The 24,608-nt window shown below is 34.4% G+C and overlaps 1 protein-coding gene across 10 annotated transcripts in view; it reads right to left on the bottom strand.

Annotated features, from left to right (window-relative positions):
* CAMK2D (calcium/calmodulin dependent protein kinase II delta) overlaps positions 1–24,608 on the bottom strand; it is a 306,210-nt gene that overhangs the window by 142,782 nt on the left and 138,820 nt on the right. For all 10 annotated transcript variants that reach the window (XM_081303165.1, XM_081303167.1, XM_081303164.1 and 7 more), the window contains exon 4: positions 10,919–10,973. In XM_081303165.1, coding sequence (XP_081159291.1) covers positions 10,919–10,973 — 55 coding nt within the window. The remainder of the gene's footprint in view (positions 1–10,918; positions 10,974–24,608) is intronic.

Below are 24,608 nucleotides of genomic sequence, written 5' to 3'. Positions count from 1 at the left end.
ATGTACAGATACCTCCTCAGAACCAGTAAGAGACAGGAAAACATGCACTTTAATGAATTTCCAATTCATCAAAGGATCATTTTGGACAGATTTAGAAATAAAAACTTCAGAACAATCCAATATTAGGGGTCCCCCCACACCACATGTTTGTGAATTTTATCTATGTTCTAATGCATTTTCATTACTATATAACAAAATCCCCGAATCTGGATAACTTTATAAAGTAAAGAGGTTTATCTAGTTCAGTTTTGGAGGTACAAGGGCTTTCATTTAGTGACGACATTTTACTGGCACAATTCTGATATGGCAAAGGGTATCACATGGCAAGAGGCAGGGAGCTCATGTATATGTATCTTCTGGACTCTCTTTATAAAAAGCCCTCCGTATTCAGTCATGAGAGTTCCACATTTATGACCATAGCCAATCCTAATTGCCTCCCAAAGGTACCACCTCTGAACACCATAGTTGGATTAAGTGGTTCTGTCTTCTTCTTCTCATTCATGTATTCTTCTTCTTTTCTTCTTCCTTTCTTTCTTTCCTTCTCTCCCTTCCCCCCAGAACTGGTCATTAAACCAGGGCTTCACACATGCTAGCAAGTGACCCATTTTGAGTTACATCTCTATCCTTTTGATTTTTTATTTTGATCTAGGCTCTCACCAAGTTACTGAAGCTGGCCTCAAACTTACAAACCTCCTGTTTCAGACTCCCAAGTAGCTGGGGTTACATTCCACCATGTCTGGCTTCTTTCTACCTTCTTAGTAACTCATAATCAAGATTAAGTTTCAAAACATGAATCCTTGGAGAACACATTCAAACCTATCCCCACTAAAGCAACCTCCAGAAGTTGTATCAGGTCTTCACAGTAAACACTAGGGGGAGGGGTGGAATCCACTCCTGCTTCCAGCAATGGGAGAGGGAAAGGAACTATTTTGAAATATGGCAAAGTACTCTGTTTATCATAAAATGGACTACCCTCAGGAGAGATTATTTTACAAGAATCTAACCTGCTGTGCTTTTATCAGAGTCTAACAAACCTGGAGAGATGAAAATATTCAACTCTATACAGCTGTGCTGGATAATCGCTGATGACAATCACAGTTTAGAGGATTAAGCTCAGCACAACAAGAAGATCTAATCTTAGGAGCACAGAATGCCTCCTCTCTCCCCACACCTTACCTCAACATTACTGAAAGCCTGGTTACCACAGTTCCTTTTGTCTAGTACATCATGTCTACCTTTAAAAAAAAAATTACAAAGCATACTAAAAGGTAAAAAACACAGTTTGAAGAGTCTGAACAAGTATCTGAGCCAGGGTCAGATACACAGGAATGTTGGAATTGTTGGATCAGGAATTTAAAAAAATAAAAAAATAAAAACTATGATAAAATACTAAGCATTTTAAAAGAAAAAGTAGACACCATGCAAGAACAGATGAGGGATATAAGCAGAGAAATGAAAATTCCAAGACATGATCAATAAGAAATGTTAAATATCAAAAATGCTATAACATAATAATGAAGAATGCTTTTGATAGGACCTTTAATAAGATGGACATGGCTGAGAAAAAAAAAATCTCTAAGTTTGAAGATATGACAATAGGAATTTCCAAAACTGAAAAGAAGGAAAAAAAAAGTGACTGAAAAAAAAATCAGAACAGAAGACCCAATAAATGTGGGACAACTAGAAAAGGTCTAGTGAGACAGCAAAAGAAAAGAAAGAGAGAAAGGTGTCAGGAGTGGTGGCCCACACTTGTAATCCCAGCTACTTGGGAGAATTGCCAGTTCAAGGTCAGCCCTGGGCAAGGTAGTGAAGCCCTGTCTGAAAATGAGAAATAACAATAATAAAAAGAGCTGGGGATGTAGCTCAGTGGCAGAGCACTTCCTAGCATGCATGAGGCCCTGGGTTTAATCCTCAATTAAAAAAAAAAATAGTAAATGGGGTAAATACCAGATTTTCAGAGTGGATAAAAATCAAGAATCCAAGTTTGTGGTGTCTACAATAAATCTGCTTTAAATATCAGATGCATATAAATTACAAGTAAAGAGGTGGAAAAAGGTATACCATGCTTACACTAATTAAAAGAACCAGTTCTACTGATTTCAGACAGATTGAGGAAAGTTATCAGAGATAAAGAGAGGCACACTTCATCATGGTAAGGATGTTAATATTCCAAGAAGATAAAACAACACTTAATGTGTGTGTGATGAAAAACAGAGTGTTAAAATAGGTGAGGGAAAAAACCTGACAGAACTTAAAAAGAAGAAGATAAATTCACTACTTCGGTGGGGCGGATACCAGGGATCCAACTCAAGGCACTCGACCATTGAGCCACATCCCCAGCCCTATTTTGTATTTTTATTTAGTGAAAGAGTCTCACTGAGTTGCTTACTGCCAGTTGAGGCTGGCTTTGAACTCGAAATCCTCCTGCCTCAGCTTCCTGAGCCACTGGGATTACAGGCGTGTGCCACTGCATCTGGCTGAATCCACTATTAGTGTTGGAGATTTTTATACTTCTCTATAAAGATCCATCAGGCAGAAGAATATCAGTAAGGACAGAGTTGAATTCTACAGCATGATCAATCAACTGCATGCAACTGACATTTATAGACTGTTTTAACAACAATAGAAGATTACACATTCTCCTGAAACTCATATGAAACATTCACTAAGATATACCAATTTGGAACCATAAAACATACCTAAACAAATCTAAAATAATGGAAATCATACAAAGTCTTCTCTAAAACCACAATTGAATGAAATACAAATCAATAACCAAAAGATAGCTGGGAAATATGATACACTTAGACATTCAATAACAAATTTCTAAATAACACATGAACCAAAAAGGAAATCTCAAGAGCAATATAAAAGTAATTTAAGCTAAAAGCAAAAATAGAACTTATCAATATATGTCAGATGCAGCAAAAGCAGTCTTAGAGGGAAATTTATAGTTTAATGCATATGTTTGTAGAGATAGAAGATCTGAAATTAATTTAAGATTTCACTTCAGAAAACAGAAAAAGAAGGACTAACTAAATCTAAACTAAATAGACAAATAATAAAAATTAAAGTACAAATCAATGAAACTGACAACAGGAAATCAAGAGAGAAAAGTTAACAAAACCAAAATCTATTCCTTGGAAAAGATCAGAAAATTTTGTAAGGGGGAAAAAAAAGAAAAGAAAAAGAATACAAATAAAAGAACTTCAGTATATATTATATATCTCATAGATATCAAAAGCATAATAAAAGAATATTATGAAGAAGTCTATGTCCAAAAGTTTTATAGCCTTTATAAAATGAATCAATATATTGAAAGACACAGTGTTCCAAAACTTATACAAGAAAAAATAGATAATGAATACAGGCCTATTCCAGTTAAGAAAATTGAAACAATAATTCATAACATTCTAAAACAGAAAACACTAGTTCCAAATGTGTTCACTGGTGAATTCTCTCAAACCAGTAATAACTACACGAAGAAAAAAAGACTAATATTCTAAAATTGATCCAGAAAATAGATGCAAAGTGAAAACATTCTAACATTTTCTATGAATTACCCTAATACCAAAACCAGATAAAGACATTGTAAGAAAGGAAAAGTATAGACCGTATCATGCATGATTATAGATGTAAAAATCCTCCATATTAGCAAATTGATTCCACCAATATAATTAAAGAATTATACACCACTAATGAGTCAGATTTATTTCAGGTATACAAGGTGGTTCAACATTTGAAATATTAATAAATGTAATCCATCATATCAATAGTGAAACCCTTTTTTTTTTCCACCAGAGATTTACTAGAGTTCTACATTCATGGATCATCATTATAATGAACATTAAATTCCATTTTTAAAATACCCCAGATGTTTAGATTCAAACAGTTGCTTTCTAAAAACAAACAAGAAATGCAATATATTTACAGATATTTTAAATAACAGCCTTGTTACTTCATTTTAAATACAATTGTTTCTTGCACAGAAATTGCCAACTAAAAACAAAATTCATAGGCTTACCTTTGTTCTAAAATGTATTTTCCAAGGGATTATGTTTTAGTTCATGTGTGTGTTAGTTACCAAGGATTGAGCCAGGGGCTCTCCACTGCTAAGCTACATTCTCAGCCTTTTTATTTTTCATCTTAAGAGAGAAGTTTGCTAAATTTCCCAGGTTGGCTCCCAATTTGCGATCCTGCTGCTTGATCCTCCCCAGTAGCTGGGATTCTAGGTGTGCACCACCATGTCAGGCTTTTCTTTCTTTCTTTTTCTTTTTTCTATTTTTTTTTACTATTATTATTTCTTCAGTAACTTCTAGATAGGCTATCCACCTCTACTCTAAATCTTTCTTTGCTTCAACCCATGGGCACAGCACAATATCAGCACAACGTAGTTGTACTAAATTGTAATTTATTGATTTATTCTTCAATTTTTTCAACAGAAGTTTAAGCTATGGACTTGTTCTCAAGTTCTGTTTAACAATACACTGATAGGACAATTAACTTTCAATATTACGTCTTCATATTTTGATCTGAATGAGAAAATATTTTTAAACTGCTTGGAATACACACTGTTACAGTGATACACATCAAATGAAATATTATGCTAGGTAGGTGTCAAGTAGGATAAAATTTGTTGTGAATAATACATAAAAGGTATTCAGTAAAATGAAAACAGTAATGGGGTGGGGATCCACATCAGCAAATCATCTCTGTGTGTTTTGTAAATATTGTCAACTTGTTGGCCATGCAACAAAATATACTAGTAGATGAAAGAAAGCCATTAGCATCATGGGTGTAAGATCACTTTTTGGTGTTTTTTAAAGGTAGAAATGATTGTTTCCCTTCCTTTCAATCAGTTTATCTGCAGTGCCTGGCAGACTAAGTGAATCCTAAGTATGTATTTGTTGAAAGAAGGAATATTTCCAAGGAAAAGACTATGTCTGCCACCATTTCTCTTCTGTTTCCTCACAGTCCTGAATGAATGAATGTTAACTATCTCTCCCAAACTCCTGTGTAACTCTTTGAGCTTTTATGTATTAGGCTTATACCATGAACTTTTAAAAATCATCTAGCCTACTTTCCGAACTATGTAGTCTGAAATGTGGATGGTGCTTCACTTACTTCTTTTATTTTAAATAGTACTGGGGATTGAACCCAGACCTTATGCATATAATGCAAGGGAAACACTCAATCATGGAGCTTCTTCCCTTGACTTACTCTTTATTCATGATATTACTAATAAAAGTATCAGCTCCCTAGTACAAAGGGATGTGGTTTGAAAGGGTATTTTTAATATTATAATTCCATATGCAAAATAAATACTTTCCTAATAATAAGGACCAGGCCAATATAAATATGATAAAATGGGGAAGTGAGATACAACACATCACATTCTCTTAAAGTATTCCTTTCTGTATTTTTCAAAATGAGTTATTTTAAAATGCTGAACATCCCTGCTTTTTTCCTAAAGCGTTTAGTAACACCAGTTATATATTTGATGAAAATTTCTAATCTGGGGATATGAACACAGACACTTTAAAACAGAGAAAAAAAGGAAGTACTTCATGTACCAAGAGGTGTTTATGCTAGGGGAAAAATGGTCTTTTGTACATTAGATATAATAAAGGCATTTTTCTCTAATGGAGTCTTAAGAAATCTTAAGAAATGACATCAGGAGCTCCATTAATGCTATCAGAAACCTCAAACTGATGAGAACAGCAGCCTGGCCTCACAAAACAAAAAGGATGTGAAAGATGTCTGACACGTTTTTCATCTAGTCCCACAGACATCTAATAGGTAAGAAAAATGGACTTAGGGAAACGATACTGTTAAATGGGTAGCCCTGGGTATCTTTGAGGTTGAGAATTAAGTTGTCATTTTCAGCACACTTTTAAATAAACCTTATTCTAACCTACCTACATTAGTTCCCTATGGAGATTACATGAGTCCAACCTGTGCCATTCTCTTATACATTTACCCTATTGCTTAGAGAGTGCTGTGATAAATCTATATCTCATTATATGTACTCAATCAATATACACATAGTACAGATCTCTGACATGCAGATTCTGAAATGCATGTCACCAGTGAAGGATGGCAAAACATACCACCCCAAAATATGCCACTGTTTCATAAGAATCATTTTTAGATGAAGGCAACTGAGAAAAAAGTGTATACTGAGAAGTCTCTGTCTTCCCTTTTTGCCCGAAAGAAGGACATAAATTTGTCAAGTTGTCCCACCTAGTGAGAACATATTTTGATCACTAAGGAAAACCTAGACCTTGCACCTCAGGAATCTACAGGACATCGCTTACTAACACCAGCCCTCATCTTCTATTGGTTCCCCTCTTATAGTGACCTTTCCATAATTTTCTGCCAGTAAACTTTTCCTTTGTTTTGACACATCCCTAAAAATGTATCCTTCTTTTGTTAAGATGCTAGATAAGCCCTAGTTCTCACTGACTCCTTTGGATGACTCCTGTATGTGATGTATATGATGCACATGTTAATATACTTCTGTGTTTTGTTTGTTTTCTCTCTCTCTCTCTCTCTCTCTCTCTCTCTCTCTCTCTCTCTCTCTAAACCTTCTTCTTTCAGTCTAATTTACAGGACCCCACCCAATGATCCTAAGATGTGCAGCGGGAAAATGGGTTTTCCATGCCAACACATATATATTCAGGTAACTGCCTTGTCAAAGCATTATTTCTCATCAGCCCTTGAAATAAATAGGATCTGCCTCACCTGCCAAAGGCCAAAAGTTTGCCTGAAGGCTTCTTCCTTTGGGACTATGATCTCACTCCATTTCTGGACTTTCTGGCCTTTCCTTAGTTTTCAGATAAATTCACATCCCCCGCTAGACATAAACCCTAGGGTGATTCAACAAGGCAGGGCAGTTCAGTGAAGATGTCTTTGCTTTCATGAAGGCCTTTCCCACTGATTCCAACTCTATTTGCAAAAAAAAGTAGAATAAACACTATCTAGTTGGAAATGGTAGTGAAATACCTGAATAAAATATAAACCTTTAAAACAGCAAGAAGAAACTATTTTTTTTTTCCATAGAACTCATGTCCTTCTTTGTTTTGGTTTTTACAAAGTGAAAAGTATTCCATTAGAAGAGGACTAAATGCACCTAATAAAAATAGAACTTCCCATTAGATTCAGAATAGCTGACGTTCCAGGGGAAAGTATGCACAAGTACCACACTGCCAAAACCAGTTCAGAATGAGGAGCACAGGGCACATTCCTTCTTTAGGAATTCAAGTAGATGCTTTATCTTGAAACTGATTGGCTAAGTATCTTCTGATTTTCCCATATGAGTATTTCATTCTTTAAGACCATCATTTTCTAAACTATATTTAAAATATTTGTTTTTCTAGAACTACTTAGAGGCCCTCTTACTTGATGACAGAATTTTGAGGAATAATATATTTATATAGGTTATACTCTCTTTGTAACTGTTAAAAATCAGTTCTTTAAACATTGCTTTTCAACTAAGGCTAGGTGTCGGATTGGACTGTGTTTAACCAGGTCACTAATCATTTACTGACAAAGCATTTTGAAAAGAACTACAGAAACCCACATCTTAAACTTTACTAAAAAATAATTTAAGAGGGGTCTGAGCTCTTCATTCTAGATACAAAGATTCAGCTGCCTGACTTAGTATATTTCAAATTACCATGGTTTTATGTAAAATTTTAACCTTAGAGGTCTCTTCACACTTACCACAAACAATCATCATTGCTATAGACATAATTCATTGTATTATTTTGCTTTCATGTAAACTACTTTCTTTATACATTCTTCACCAATTATATTGAAATTGAAAAATCATGCATAAGAAAATACATTCTACTATGTAATTCTTAATATTCCCTTAATTTAGTAAGAAATATAGAAATCCATAAAGTACAAAGGATAGATATAAATCATTTGATGACTGTAGGAAAGGGGCATGGCAGAGCATTTGACCTAATACTGCAGTGCTTCTTGCAGCAGAAGAGAATCAGAATATGTCACCCCATATATGCCACTTTGGCATAGGGATTATTTAGAGCTAGAGGTAACTGAGAATCAACAATTGCTGAAGAGTTCTCTGGCTGCCCCTTATCTGCCTTATCAGGAAACAAATTTCTCTCTGAGGAAGGCATCCCCTCTCTACACGACCCCACATCCCTGTACCAGTGAGGAGGACTTTCACAGAACATGGATTTGATAGCAAGATGAATTTATATATAAAGCGACCTACCTTCCTTCCTTCCTTCCCTCTCTCCCTACTTTCCTTTTTTCCTTCTTTCTTCTCTGTACTAGGATTTGAACCGAAAGCCTCAATATGCTAGGCAAGTGCTCTACCACTGAACTACATTCCCAACCCTTTTTATTTTCTTTTGAGACAGGGTCTCACTAAGTTGCCCAGGCTGGCTCCAAACTTGTGATCATCCTGCCTCATCCTCCTAAGCAACTGGAAGTACTGGCATCCATCACAGCATCTAGCATTTCTCTATTGTTTAGGCTTTTGAAGTCCATGTTTGTTCCTTCAATAAAAGTGTATATAAGTCCCTGAATCTAACTGCTTCTTTGAGTTTCACTTCTTTTCTATTAACTTCCGCAGAAAAAAATATTAATAAAAATTTAGTATGCTTTATCTTGTTAATCTCTCTTTTGTTATTCTAATTCACATGCTCCCGGGAAATGACATAAAAAAGATAGTTGTTCCTACCCAGACAGAGCTGTGATCAAACCAAATTCAGACTATAGTACTCAGGTAGTGAGAATTAGCATAAGTGTTTTCAATCCAACATTCATCACAGCCTGAAGTACATATCTCAGTTTACAACAGTATACCTTGATTTACTAATAAAGGATATCTGAGTGATTAAATCTATTAAGAACTAACAAGGCTGGGCATGGTGGTGCATGCCTATATAAACAGTGGCTCAGGAGACTGAGACAGGAGGATCATCAGAGTTCAAATCCAGCCTCACTAACTTAGCAAGGCCCTGAGTAACTTAGTGAAACCCTGTCCTAAAATAAAAAAAAAAATAAAATAAAATTAAAAAAAAAAAATTTAAAAGGGCTGGGTATGTTGCTTAGTGGTTAAGCAAACAAACAATTCCTCTGCTATAAGGAGACACACCCCAGGGGTGTTAGTGGAAGCAGAGTAGGGAACTACGTGGGTGTCACCATTATGAATCAGTGATAAGGTAACACCTCTTTAATCCTGCTGATGTGGAATCAGAAAAGGCTTTCTAAAAAGAAGATTTAATTAAATATAGAATTCCATAAAATAATGCTCAAATGTCCAGTATATAATCCAAAATCACTCAAAGAATCAGGAAATCTAAATTTGAATGAGAAGACAATCAGTAGACTACAAAACCAAGATGGCAATACTATTGGAATTATCTGACAAGGATTTTAAATCAGCCAAATAAAAATGCTTTCATAGGGCTAAGATTATTGCCCAGTGGAGAGTGCTTCCTTAGTATGTGTGAGACTCTGGGTTAAATCCTTAGCATTTTTGAAAAAAAGAAGAAAAATAAGAAGAAAAAGATAGCTTTCATGAGCAACCATGAACACAGTTGAAACAAATGGGGAAAAAAAGTATTAGCAAAGAAGAACCAAAAGGAAATTATTATAGAACTAAAAAATATAATAACTGAAATAAAAAATCTGAATAGATAGTTTCAATAGCAGAATGGAAAAAAAACAGAAGAATGATTCAGTCAAACTTGAAGAAAGAACAACATAAATGATCCAATCTGAACAAATAGAGGAAAGTATACCAGGAGAGACACATGGACAGAGCCTCAGAAATCTATGAGACTACGACAATAAAAAAAAAAAAAAAATTCAACTTTCATTTCATCAGAGTTTTAAAAGTAAGGACAAAGAAGTTGTGTTGAGAAAGTAAGTATTCAAGAAGGCAATGTATAAAAAGTTTTGCAGTCATAAATCCATATTTAAGAGGTTAAACTCAAATATAAATTCTTAAGAAATGCATCATGCCAACACACATAATAGTCAAACATCTGAAAACCAAGGACAAAGGAAAAATATTTTACACATCCAGAGAGAAATAACACTGATATAGACTCATATTATTTGAAATAATTTTTCTTAGCTGTAACCCAAAACTCCTGCGAGTATCACATTAAAATGTTAGACAGCAGTCCATTGAACGAATGTACTATAATTATACACTTATTTCTGTTATTAATTTGTCTCATTTCTTTTCTGTTCCTCCCTCCTTTAGAGGATAGAATCAATGAACATCTTTCACATAAAACTTGACCTGGATTTAGGTTATATTTTGTATGTACTAGTCTCGAAGTGAAATTACTATGCCAAATGATATGGACATTTTTAATTCTCTTGATAAATAGAATCACAAACTGATTTTCAAAAAGTGTGTTCTTATTAAACTCCTACCAGTCAGTTAAAATGTGTGACCTGTTTAACCTTATTCTTCCAGGAATCAATATTTTCCCTTTATCCTTATTGTTATAACCTTAGTTTTAAAATCCTGATTAACTTAAATCAACCTTGATAATCCTAGTTTCTTCCCTGAGTCTTCTTTTTTAACATTTGATAAATTCCAAAAACACTTTTTTAAAAATCAATTGAAAATTTTGCTCTTGTCCGCTAGTTTTGTACCCCAAGGTAAAACCGAAAACTACATGTGATATCACAATAGAAAATGCAAAGGGAAAGACTTTAAACTTTCACTTATGAAGATTAATTTAAATAAAATTCCACTGGGTAGTCACCTCTTTTCAAAAGAATTAGAGCTGAATGTTATTTGAAAAATGTTTAAAAATATTATAGTAGCCATTAATTTGAACTGTATAATAATAAAAACCTTGTTCAATTAAAATAATAGCCAAAAAAAAAGGCTCACCATAAAATAAGTACTTACAAATCAAACACCAAGTAATGGAAGCCCTCTTCCGATATGCTGTCATGAAGTCTCACTAAAAAAAAAGACAAAAAGGAAAAAGAGAAAGTTTGCATTATATTATGCCAAAGACCAACATTAATCCAGTCTCCTCATGGGCATCTTTGTTCTATCTAGAAATATTAACATCACTTTTTATTTTAGCCTCTGATAAGCCCATATCCTCTGTGTGGCTTGAGTTCAGATTCAAGGTTTAAATTTTAGTTCTGATAATTGTTAACTATGAGAGCTTAAGAAAATTATTCAACTTATAATTGGATTAGAACCTATACTTCTTAAAATGGTTGTGATGAAATGATACCATAAAAGAATACACATATTGCCAGATAAATACAATATAAATTTTAATGATTGTTATTACACATATTCAAAATTACCAAGTTCTAGCACTTCTCCCACTTCCTTGCCATTCCCTGGTCCAAGTGTCTGCCAAGTCATGCCTTGATCATTATAGAAGGGATAGCAAGTCAGATCACTGTAAGTCTAATGACTGGTCTCCCTCTCCCTACTTCCCATTTGTCCTGAAATTTCTACATAGTACTTCCTAGCCAACCTGTCAGAACACAGTTATTATATTGCTTCTCTACGCAAATCATCAAAATTCATTCCAAGTCACTAGCTAAAAAAGGTGTACAGTTAGAACTTCACTGATGAAATAATCTACTGGTTCCTAAAATGCATATAAATTTTCCAATGAACTAGACTCTTGTGCGCTGATAACTCTAGCTGAAACCAATGTATCATTCTTCTGAATTTAAAACACTAATAATTTAAGCTATTATGTGTACTCAAAAGAACACTTAGGTTATAACACAAAATTAGAGTCATCTAGACAGGAAGTCTATAGTGCCCAGTAAATTCCCAAGCTCATACGCTTAGTACAATTTCAATTCTTTATAATCCAGTTCCATCTCCTTTGGATCTCATTGATGGCCTATTATAAAGTCTTTTCTGATATCCTCTCCAGAAATTTCTCAAAGGTACACCAAGAGACTTTTGCTTCACTCCACACTGTAGCTACTTCTTTATAAAATGTAGGTTTTTACAATCATCAACTTGAGAGGAGTCATCAACAGGGAATGTGGCCCATGCAGTTCAGTCTCAAACCTAGACTCTATCACACTTTCGTGCCATGAAATGTGAACTCACTCCACTTTCCTCTTCCTTATCTTGTTAGTTTGTCATAGAATCACCCTTGAATTCATGTATGTAGCATATTTTATCTGTATTAACTAAAGCAAACACCTTTTCCTTCTTCAGTATACAGAATTTCCTTCTCATCAGTACTACCAAAAGAGAACCATATTTTATGAATCATGGCACCACACAGTAGATGATCTTTCATAAAGTCATGTTTGAATGTTTACTATACCAGGTTTTTCACCAAGCTCAATAAACCTATATATGCCTGAAATAAAATGATTGGCATACAAGAATTTCCCTTATAATTTGAATTGTGTGCATTCTCCAATTTGCTCATATCATAGATGCCTACTACCTTTGCTGAAAATCACACTACTGAAGAAAATAAAAGCCCTGATGTGATAATATATGTTGGACTCATGATTAGTTAGCATTGTAAAGAAAGCCATGTCATGGCTAATAACTCCTTAGCTTTTTTTGAATGACACAGATTCAGAGATGCCAAAGAGAGTTGATGGTTGAATGAATTCAAATAATGATATGACTACTTAAAGAACTCACACAATTATTCTAGAAAATCAGGCAGGTTTCCACGTAATCCACGTTAAGATGAAGAGTAAAATTCACATGTGTACAAAAGGAAATCTCCCCTAATTTATTCCACTGTCTCAAAGAAAAAAAATATCTTCCAGTGGAAGCAAAGGTGTTCAGATAAGAAAGTTGTTTTTTTGCTTGTTCAATACCAGGGATTATACTCAGGGGTGCTTTACCACTGGATTACATCCCTAGCCCTTTTATTTTATTTATTTTGAGACAAGGTCTCGCTAAAGGTTGAAAAATATGGGACTGAAACAGGCCTCAAATTTGCAATCCTCCAGCTCTCAGCTCTCCAGAACACTGGTCTTATAGGCATGTGTCAACACGCTTCAGCAGAACAGAAAGTTGTAGAGATGATCTGAGCCGGATATTTCAGATGCAATTTGAAGCAGTACTAATGTGTGTCTATATCAGAAATAAAATTATCTTAGTTTAACTTCCCACTAGCTTAATAATACTTATTAATGATAAGCATTTAGAAATGAATTGGTGTTTAATCAAGTCCTGAGTTGTTCAAAGATACAATCCTGATGATCAAACATATAATACAAAAGCAACTAGGCACCATAAGGTACACATATGGATGCACTCATGTGATAATGGTTTAAAACAATCATGTGTCTGAGTTCACACCATTCCAAAATAATCTGATATGTCTAACCAGACATTAGAGCATGTGAGATTAATAATGAATAAATTATAGTATCGATATAGAAAAATCAGCCTCATGCTTACTTGGAATTTATATACATATTTGCCTTTTTTCCTTTATTTAATTATTTTTTTCCAGTACAGAAGATTGAACCCAGTGGAACTTTACCCTGAACTACTACCTTTAAAAATAAAATTTCAGACAGGGTCTCACTAAATTGCTGAGGCTGGCTTTGAGCTTGTGATCCACCTGCCTAAGTCTCCCAAGATGTTGGGATTACAGCGCACCACCACACCCAGCTACAACTTCCTTTATTCCTTCCTTTCTTATTACCCTCCCTACTTTTTTCAAACTTTTTTATTTTTAACATAGGAAATTGGCAAAACAGAATTACATGGGATGATCACAAATTTTCACATTATTAACCGAACTATGTGATATCATCTTCACAGAGACATTCTACAAGTTTACACTTACCCTGAGGATGGGTTGGTTTCCTTGTATAATTTTTAACTCTTCCACTCTATTGTCAGAGTTGATGAATTCTCTATACTCTCTGCAACACAGTTTTACACAGTCACTGACATCTGTTTCTCACCAAGCCTTTGCTGTCAGTAAGAAGTTCCTTCATCTTCCAACCTTTTTTTCATTTTAACAGTTTCTCAAAGGGTGCAAAATGTGTTTACTTTTCTACAATGTTACATTAATTATTCCCTATAAATAACTGTCAATTTATTTTCACACCAAATGAACTATGGGGCTGACGTTCTGCCTTTCTGTTCATCACAGCTGTTAGCCCAAGCCTGCTTGTGTGACCAGCCCTGAGAGCTCTAGAGCTGCTCCTGTTGGAGGCAGATTGCGCCATGTTCTTGCTATGACTGCTCTCTGCTCTTCCATAAGCTGCACATATGGGCGCACACAATTAGCCTAATTACAGTCGTCCCTACGATGTTTTTTGGAGGAGTTTTAAAGAAGATAATGAGAAATGCATTTGAGAAAATAAGCTAAAAGTATCTTGGCAGTCATTCTTTTGAGAAGTTTGCGCAAAGGTAAAACTGAGTTTAAGAATAAATGAGTTTTCAACTGGGTGTAGTAGTACATGCCTATAATCTTAGTGACTCAGGATGCTGAGGCAGAAGGATCGAAAGTTTGAGGCCAGCTTCAGCAACTTAGTGAGACTCTAAGTCAAAATAAAAAAAATAAAAGGGCTGGGGATGTGGCTCAATGGTTAAGTTTCCTGGGTTCAATCCCCAGTACCAAAACAGAAGCAGCATTAAAATTTTAAATTTTAGAACTTTAACTATAGAACATAGAAAGGAAGAAAAAAATGCCCATTAGGTTAAAATATTTCTAAAAGTCAGCTGACCCATGGCCTAATTCTCTTGCTTTCCTCTCCTGCATGTTATCAATTTGTTGGTTGGTATTGAAATTATCATAGGATCACTGCTTTGTACTCCTGTCCTATGCTCTTGTATGATTTTACTACAATTTTAGTTAAGTATTAGCTCCACAAAAAAGGGAACAGAAAGGAACATGGCTCTTGCAGGATCTTAGAAAAGAAAGTTTTACTTAGATATGATAAAAGCTTCCTCTTTATTTTAATATTTAATTTCATTTAAGGTGTTAAAAGATATAATACAATATACAATTATAGTGCTTATTGTGTCAGGCAGGCACAACGCAAATAATTTTTGCAAGAGTTATTTTATGCAGTATATACAAGGACCATGAGGATATTTTCCATTGGTTTTTATAAATGAATGAACACAGACTTGGAGACATTAGAGAAACTTCCAGGTTAACAACTAGCAGTTGGCCAGACTAGGGCCAAAATCTACAGCTGAGTGATTCTACAGATTTGTGCTTACTCAACATATGACTGCCCTAAAATATATACATCATCAAATTACTCCCCAAATACCTTCTGGCATATGAACTGGTTTGTCAAGGTAAGTAACATGGAAAGCACAAGAAAAGAGATAAAATAGTATTGTGACTACAGCAAGAAAAGCAGTGCCCAGAAAAAACTATTTTCACAAAATGGGAAATCCATTCTGAGTGTCCATTTAAAATGTGATGTTATAATTTTGAGGACATAGAGACAAGGTCAAAAGTAGAGTCAGGAATAGTCACATTTGTCTTTCTATATACTTCCTAAATCCCTCAAAATTTTTAATTTTGCACTTCATATTAGGAGTATGAGAATTCCCAAAAACTCAGCTATTTTTTTCTGATAGGGCATTTAATATTCTAAAAATCTTAATAGTCAAAGAATCTTGAAAACTTACACAACATATAAAATATCATATATTTTAAATAAATTATTTTCATTTCCAAAAATTAACATTGCTTTATCATAGATATTATGATAGCATGAGAAAAGAAGTATGTGTGTATGTGCGTGTAAGGAGAGGGGGGTGTGAGAATGAAACAATGTTTGATAGGAAGTTGAAATGTGTGAGCCAAAGAGAAGAGGGAAAAGAGTAGGATAATTAAGCTCTAAAAGATGTCAAAACTGCTTATTAGGCACATCTTATACATTTGTTTGTCTGTTTGTTTGGTTTTTGGTACCAGGGATTGAACTCAGGGGCACATCTCCAGCCCTGTTTGTATTTTATTTAGAGACAGGGTCTCACTGAGTTGCTTAACACCTCGGCTTTGCTGAGACTGGCTTTGAACTTGCAATCCTCCTGTCTCAGCCTCCCAAGCAGTTGAGATTACAGGCATGTGCCACCGTGCTGGGAACATCTTATCCATTTTTATGACACATATTAAGAACAATTTTGTCAAAAAAGAAATAAACAAGGGCAGGGGGCATAGCTCTGTGGTAGAGTTCAATCTCTAGCACTCCTTTAAAAAGAAGGAGAACGAGAATGAGAAGGAGGAGGAGCAGAAAAGAAGAAGTTGTTAATATATCCTTTTATAGGGATTTATTATTTTATTGTCTTTCAAAAGGCTAAAAGGATACAAAGTCACATGTTTCAGTAGCACTTCTATACTCTTCCATGGTACAGGCATAAAACCAACACACAGATCACTGCAATAGAATCAAGGTCCCATAAGTAAACCTAGGCCCTCTCTAGCCATCAGACTCTCAACAAAGTTACCAAAAATATGTATTGGAAAAAAGACAGCCTCTTCCATAAATAGTACTAGAATGACTGGCTATCCATATGTAAAAAACTGAAAATAGATCCTATCTCTCACCCTGTATAAAAAATCAACTTAAAGTGTATCAAAGACCTTAATATAAGACCAAAAACTTTGAAAGTACTAGAGGAAAACAAAGAAGAAATACTTTAAAATACAAGCATAGGCAAACCATTTCCTGAATCAAATCCAATAGTTCAGAAAATAAAAGAGAGAATTAATGAATGAGATTACATCAAATTAAACAGTTTCTGCACAGGGGCTGGAGTTGTGGTTCAGTGGTAGAGCGTTTACCTAGCACGTATGAGGCACTGGGTTCAATTCTCAGCACCACATAAAATAAATAAATAAAATAAAGTTATATATATATATATATATATATATATATATATATATATATGTCAAAGGGGGAAGTACAAATTGCCAATGTACAAATGAATAGATGAAAAAGTGCTTAAAATTTTTACAACAAAGATTTGTAAAGAAAACATAGTATATATACATGTTGGAGAATTATTCAGCCATAAATAAGAATGAAATCGTGATTTTTAGGAAAATAGACGGTAATGATGGTAATACATATACAGCTTCTGCATAGCAAAAGAAACAATTAACAGATTGACAAAACAATATACAGAATGGGAGAAAATCCTTGCCAGCTATTAACCTGATAGGCTTAATATCCAGAATGTATAAAGAACTCAAAAAAATTAACAAAAGAACAAGTATTCCAATCAATAAATGGGCAAAAGATATGAACTTACACTTGTCAAAGGGGGAAGTACAAATTGCCAATGAATAGATGAAAAAGTGCTTAAAATCTTTACAACAATCAGGTAAATTCAAATCAAAATTTATTCCAGCTTGTATTAAAAAACAACAAGTACTGTTGAGTCTATGGGGGGAAAAGAACCCTTATACACTGCTAATGGGAATGTAAATTAGTACAGCCACTTTGGAAAACAGTATGAAGGTTCCTCAAAAATCTAAAAATAGATGTAATGATAATAGTCCTGATTTGATTACATATAATCAAAGAAAATAAAATCAGCATATAATAGATATTCGCATGTTTATTCAGGTACTAGTCACAGCAGCTAAGTCATGGAATCAGCCTAGATGCCCATTAACAGATTAATGGATAAAGAAAACATAGTATATATACATGTTGGAGAATTATTCAGCCATAAAGAAGAATGAAATCATGTGATTTTCAGGAAAATAGACGGTAATGATGGTAAGCAAAATAAATCAGATATAGAAAGACAATTATTACATGTATTCTACATCATATCTGAAAATAAACAAATAAATGAATAAAATAAATAAATAAAATGACCTGAAGTCAGAAGAGAGGGACTATTAGGAAAGGGGAAGGGTTTCAGGGAGAAAGAGAAACAAGGGTAGAAGAGAGGGGGATACAATCAATGCAGAATATATTCATATATGGAAATGTCACAGGGAAGCCCGTTAATTTGTCCAATTAATATTCACTAGCAATTATAATTTTTAAAAAGGAGTTCATTAAAAACTAAAGAAGTTCAGGTTAGATTACTGAAAGACAAGAGGCCACATGGAGAGAGACCTTGGAGGATGAGATGTCGTACTGATACTGATTTTCCATCACTAGCAAAGTTCACAACAGACTCCAAGAGCAGGAGAGACCTGAGTAGAAAAACCATCTGATTGAACTCCCTAGAATTGCTGCAAATAATACACCGATGTTGACTGAAGTCACTGAGTGGGGCGGGGGGTGGTGGTGGAAATTGTTAGGCAACTATTGATAAACAACAAAGACTTTTTCTGAAATATGAACTCATCACGCTGCCCTCAAATAATTCTTTCCATATCATGAGCAGTTTTCAGCAGAAAAAAAGAACGAGTTTGGCTTAGAAAGTATGAAAGAATTAGTATAATTCTCCAAAACTAAACGTGGTGGGGCAGTGCTGTCAATGTTATCATAATACTAATAAATTAATTCATAGAGAACAGATTGTATTGCATCCTCATAATCACTGTTTGTCAGCTCTGAGCAACAGTTCTGGTTATAAATGAGGCAGATTTTGCATTTTTAGCTATGTGCTGTGTTGTAAGGATAGAGGTAGTTGGACCTGGTTCACATACTGGGATATAAAACTGACAGCTTGTAAGTCAGATTCTTTTTATATTCCCACCAGTAGTTAATTATCATTCACAGCTAGAGCAGGCACTGGCCAAGTTAGGTCATGTAATACGCCAAGCCTTCCCCCAAATAGGAATGCCAACATTGAGTCCACTTGTAAATTTTTAAAAATTACGCAAGCTTTAAAATGTTTTAACAGTCAAATGGCAGCACTCTAGGGAAAAGCTCCAGTTCAACCATTTACTACCAGGTCTTCTGGGACAAAGCTAGAGAGAAAACTTCAAACAGATAACACAGAACCACTGAAGACCAAATTCAGAATCCTAATACTTGTAGAATACTGAAGTCAAATTTGCATATGAGCTTTGTTTTCCTTAAGCTCTACTTCCTATAGCACAAGACAGTAACTAAAATGATGCCATTTATTTTTGTCATTCCAATAAAAAAAAATATTAATTTAAGTACATTTGAAAAAGATATGCAATTTGTTTCTTTGAAATATAAATCCATGTATATTGTTCATTTTATTTTATATTGAGAAAAAATATAGACATAGGTATAGATATATAGATATTATTTTGTTGTTATTGTTAAAGTCAGTAGTCCCATATAGTATTTATACTCTGATTTCCTTTACTTTTTTTTAACATGACACTTTTAGAATTGGGGCATGTATAATGTGGAAGTTTGACTTAGCTGGCTAAGGAAAACAAACTGTTCAGGCACAGAGCCAGTCTGTTCTAATTTTAGATATTTGAACACATTTCTAAAGCTACATAAAAGGTACATATTTTTGACAGACTATTTAGCAATATGCCCCATTAATAAAAGCCAAATAAACTCATTACATAGAAACTGAAAATTTATTTTAACAAAATTTCAAATATATCCCCTATAGGGATAAGAAAATCTACTTTTTCAACTTAATGTTACCTAACATTATATTTAAAAGCAATTCACTATTTATACTTAACATCAAGCAATGAAAATAAAGTTATTTTTGAAATAATCAGTTCTAATTATTATGTAAAAACTTGATGAAGAACACCACCCATATTAATTTTAAAACTATTCTAAAAATACACACACAAAAAATGTCATGGGATCGCAGATCAGTCTCGAAGGTCACAGCAAATCAACTCTAGTTTTCCCACTCTATTCCGAATTCAAGATTCAAACCTAAGTTTACAGTAGTTTCTTATATCTGTAAGATCTATAGGATCAGGTTAGCAACATTCAGAGTGGACTAAGAGAAACTGTAATGTTTTCTGGTAGGCCAGAGCTAGTTACAAAGCTGATTATTCAACAGGACTTCTGGATGGTCAAAATATCTTTGACTTGGGAGAATTTCAACCTAAGTAGAGGGTGGGACGTGCAGAGATATGGTTATCAGCCACACTAATCACATGACAGAACAAACAACTGGAGAGAATAGTCGATTCTTTATTATGGAATAAAAAATATAAAATCTCAGATGGATAAAGAAATAGAAAATAAATAATCTATTTAAAACTTTTGTCTGATCATTTTAAATAAAAACATTTATACAAGAAGAAATTAAATTCTAGATAGTAATATATGAAATGTTCATTTTCTTTGAAAAATAATTTTAGATTATTTTGTTACATCTTTTAATTGCATGAGTCCATTTGACTTTTTTTTTCTTTGTGTGTGGTGCTCGGGATTGAACCCAGGGCCTTATGCATGTGAGGCAAGCACTCAACCATCTGAGCTATATTCTCAGCCCTCCATTTGACTTTTAATTTGCTTTTTGTAAAAGCGATTTCATTCCTTGGAAAAGCTAGCACTCAATTCAAGTGTTGTTTATTTAGAAAAATCTTCCCTTATATAGTTTTCATCAATATCATTTGTTTTATATATTTCTATTGGTGGTTCCAACTCTCTTCCTTTTTTCTTGTCTTAACTTTTTCTTATTAAATCTTCTAATATTTATAATAAGCCAATCATCACTCCTGGATATCATTAGCAGCAAAAATACTCAAAAAGAAGGACTTAAAAACAGCATATTACAGGGACACAGCCACATCAATGTTTATAGCAGCACAATTCACAATAGCTAAACTGTGGAACCAATCTAAATGCCCTTCAATAGATGAATGGATTAAAAAATGTGGCATATATACACAATGGAATATTACTCAGCAATAAAAGAGAATAAAATCATGGCATTTGCAGGTAAGTGGATGGAGTTAGAGAAATAATGCTAAGTGAAGTTAGCCAATCCCCCCAAAAAACAAATGCTGAATGTTTTCTCTGATATAAGGAGGCTGATTCATAGTGGGGTAGGGAGGGGGAGCATGGGAGGAATAGATGAACTCTAGATAGAACAGAGGGGTAGGAAAGGAAGGGAGGGGGTATGGGATTAGAAATGATGTTGGGATGCAATGGACATTATTATCCAAAGTAAAATGTATGAAGACACAAATTTGGTGTGAATATACTTTGTATATAACCAGAGACATTAAAAATTGTGCTCTATGTGTAATAAGAATTGTAATGCATTCTGCTGTCATATATAAATAAAGAAAATTAACTTTAAAAATACTCAAAAAGAAAGAGACTGCTGACTTTATCTATCTTACCATACTTTCTGGACATAATCAGAAGTTTCAATGAGTATGAGAGAAATAAGGGAAACAGACAGTACTACAAAGAAATGTAAGGGTATTCCTGAAGTGGCAAATCTCTTGCTGATAAAGAGATGTTACTTCAATGAAAAGTGAAACAAACTTTTAAGAGAAAAAGAAAAAAATAGAATGTAATGATGTGTATTTCATATGAAAGGAAATTATTTTGTGAAACTTTGAGACACATACACACAAAATTTGCACTCAGTCATGATATAATTTTTTTTTTAAATTTTACTCCAAGTCATAGTAAAAACTAAGCACTGGATTAGAGGATGCTTTAAGGAGCTCCTATTTAGTCCTTATAACTTAAAGTTCCTGCCTTTTTATATTAGTGAATGATATGGCTAATAAGCAACACAGAAAAGAATGAGTACAGTTATTACCAATTCAAATTTGATATGATCTCCGAAGTGTGAGACGTTTCCCTATTCAACATTTCAACAAGTTAAAGTTTAAAACAGACCTTGTTTTATCTTGGAATTGTTTAAATGGATAATTAGAAAACTTAGAACATTTATCTTGCCAATTCTTTAAAACATTAACTGAGCAGATGAGTTGCTTTTCTGACCCAGCCCTTAGAAAACAGATTGAATGGAAAACTTATTAGATCATCCCTTCTTTGCAACCAACTACCATGTTATCTTAATACAACTGAATTTTCCCTAGAGATCCACCAGCCCAAATCCTCACATCTTTCAAACCCTTTTCTGAAAATTCATTTCGTGCAGAAGCATTTTTTTCCAAACTAGATTTGCTCTATAAGCAGGATAATGTGTTTAAAATTCTACTAAAATAATAAGAAATGAAATGTAAATCTGTAGATAGTAATCACATTATATTAAAAATTTTATTTTGTTATTATAGTAACAATTTTTTCACTAAATTTTTAAGCGGAAAGTATTTTAAAACATCAGTTTATTCCTCTGGATAATTTATGCAAATGAAGCACACAGGGAAAAAAATCCCTCTGTAATCCTAAGACTTACAATCAGAAAAAACACGAAAGTTACTCATGAATAGACACTACTGCAATAATAAACACTAGTGTTAAATACAGTCACAGGCACTCTCACACAGGACTGCATCCATTGGGTACCCGGTATTACATTTTCGGTTGTAAGAATTAGTTCAGCCTAGGCTGATGATTTTTATTTTTAAAGTAAACAACAATTGTCCATTTATCATGAAATTAAGCAAGTTTTAATGAGTTCAGATATCACAAACATTGATTATCTCATAGTTGTATCTGATTATCTCACAGACATCTTGAACCAAGCAAGCCCAAAGAACTTGTCATCCTCCCCTGCCCCCAAATCTGTTCCACCCGTAGTCTTCTCTGTTTCCAGATGGTCAGGATAAAAGGCTCAGAGCAATTCTTGACTCCTTTCTGTAAGAGCAAAGTCTGAACTGAAAGCAAATTCTTCAAAATATGTATTAGAGGGAAAATACATATTTCATGAACACAACTGTGTATGTATATAATATGTATATAAATTGTATATAAATATACACACATATGTATAATCTAGCCATTTTTCACTCTTTCCACCATTACAAGCTTGCTCACTTTGCTCACTTTTCCTCTCTTCCCCTGTTGTCAGCCTGGCCTGTGGCATATTTCAGGCATCTCCTATATTATTTTAGTTGTTTTTTAATCCAAAGCCCTCTCATTGTGTTTATGATAATATCCAGACAATCTTATTAAAACTTAAATTCTGATTATTGTCCTTCTGCTCAAAACCCTCCAATGACTAACTCTCCACTGCCTCTGAGTAAAAGCGAAAATTCCATTCCTGACCTAAAATATCCCTTCCTCCATTTTCTCCCTGGCCTCTCCTAATTACTGTTCTTTGCCTGACCCATTGTGCTTCCATTATGTTGGCTTTCTGGCTCTATTGGAATACTCCAGGTGAACACCTGCCTCAGTCTTTACACTTGCCATTTCTTCTCCCTGGAACTCTTTCTTCCCCAGATGTTCACATTGCCTCCCAGTCTCATCTCCTTCAAGTCCCTACTCAGCTGTTCAGAGTACCAAATTTTATAAAGTTTTTTTGGAACACCGCCACATCCATTTGTATATGCATTATATATGACTGCTTTCAAGCTAGGACTGCAGTGTTTGGCATTTGCAACAAAGACTTATGGCCAGAATACTTAATATACTTATTACTTTGCTTTTGCAGAAAAGTTTGTTGACCCTGGAGTAGAGAGACAGGCCTGCTGAGAGAAGAGGATTGTCAGAGGAATATGGTGTAATGAATAATCAATATGGCTAATTCCAACCATAAGGAACAATGGCAGAGAGACAGAGAAGAAAAGTTAGTAGGCTTATTTGCTGTATAATTTAAAAAATGAGGGGATGTACCAAGAAAATGATAGAACACTGGTGCACTGAAGTGTAGGTTGTTATAATTTGAGAAAATGTGTTGCAGAGATGGGGTAGTAAAAGAATGGAAATAAAGGAAGTTTGAGGGAGGAGGTGATAAAAGTAGTTTTATAAAAGCAGTGAAGTACAAAAAAAAAAAAAAAAATCTACCCACACCAGGCTCAGTGGAATGTACAGGAAAGAGTAAACAGCCAATGGTTTCCAGTATTACAGGTACAGCAGCACACACGAGGGAAAGCCAGACTGCACTCAGCACAAATAGAAGTAATGAACATTCCGAGACGCTATGGTTTGAACACGTCCTCCCCAAAAGCACCTGTTGGAAACTCAATCCTCAATGAAACAGTGGTGGGAGGCCCGCCTAGGCCTGGTGAGAGGTGATTTAGGCCACAAGGGTGGGGTGAATGGATTTAGGCCATTTTCACAGGAGTGGGTTCCTTATGACAGGTAGAATTCAACCTCTGCCTCTCTGCTCCATCACATGCCCCTTGTCTTTCTGCCACAGGATGTTGTGATAAGAAAGTCGTTATTAGATTCTGGCCCCTCCATATTAGGCTTCCCGGCCTCCAGAATCAAGAGCCAGTAAGTTTCTGACTATAGGAATCACCCAGTCTCAGGTATTATATTCTAGCAGCACAAAATGGACTAAGCCGGAATCTCTTAAGACAGCAGAGAGCAGTTTGTAAGTATTATAACATCCGATTTATTATTTCATAATTACAAGGGAAAACCTAAAAGACAGCAAAAGTTGGCAATTTTTTCACCATCTAGGTTTTACCCAATGGTTATTTCAATTACTAAAGATTTGCTCATAATTTATAAGTTTTCACATTTATTTCTCTTTTCTGGAAGAGACATGTTTTAAGTAAATATATTAATTTTTAAAGACCAAATTTAAGGAATATGAGTTTCTGTCATTTCATTATCATAATATTCCAGAGAAGGTCTAC

Source organism: Spermophilus citellus, assembly GCF_964194105.1.
Source record: "Spermophilus citellus genome assembly, chromosome: 8".
NCBI classification, from domain to species: Eukaryota; Metazoa; Chordata; class Mammalia; order Rodentia; family Sciuridae; genus Spermophilus; species Spermophilus citellus.
The sequence above is the reverse complement of the archived record's forward strand: the minus strand, read 5'-3'. Positions and strand labels throughout refer to the sequence as shown.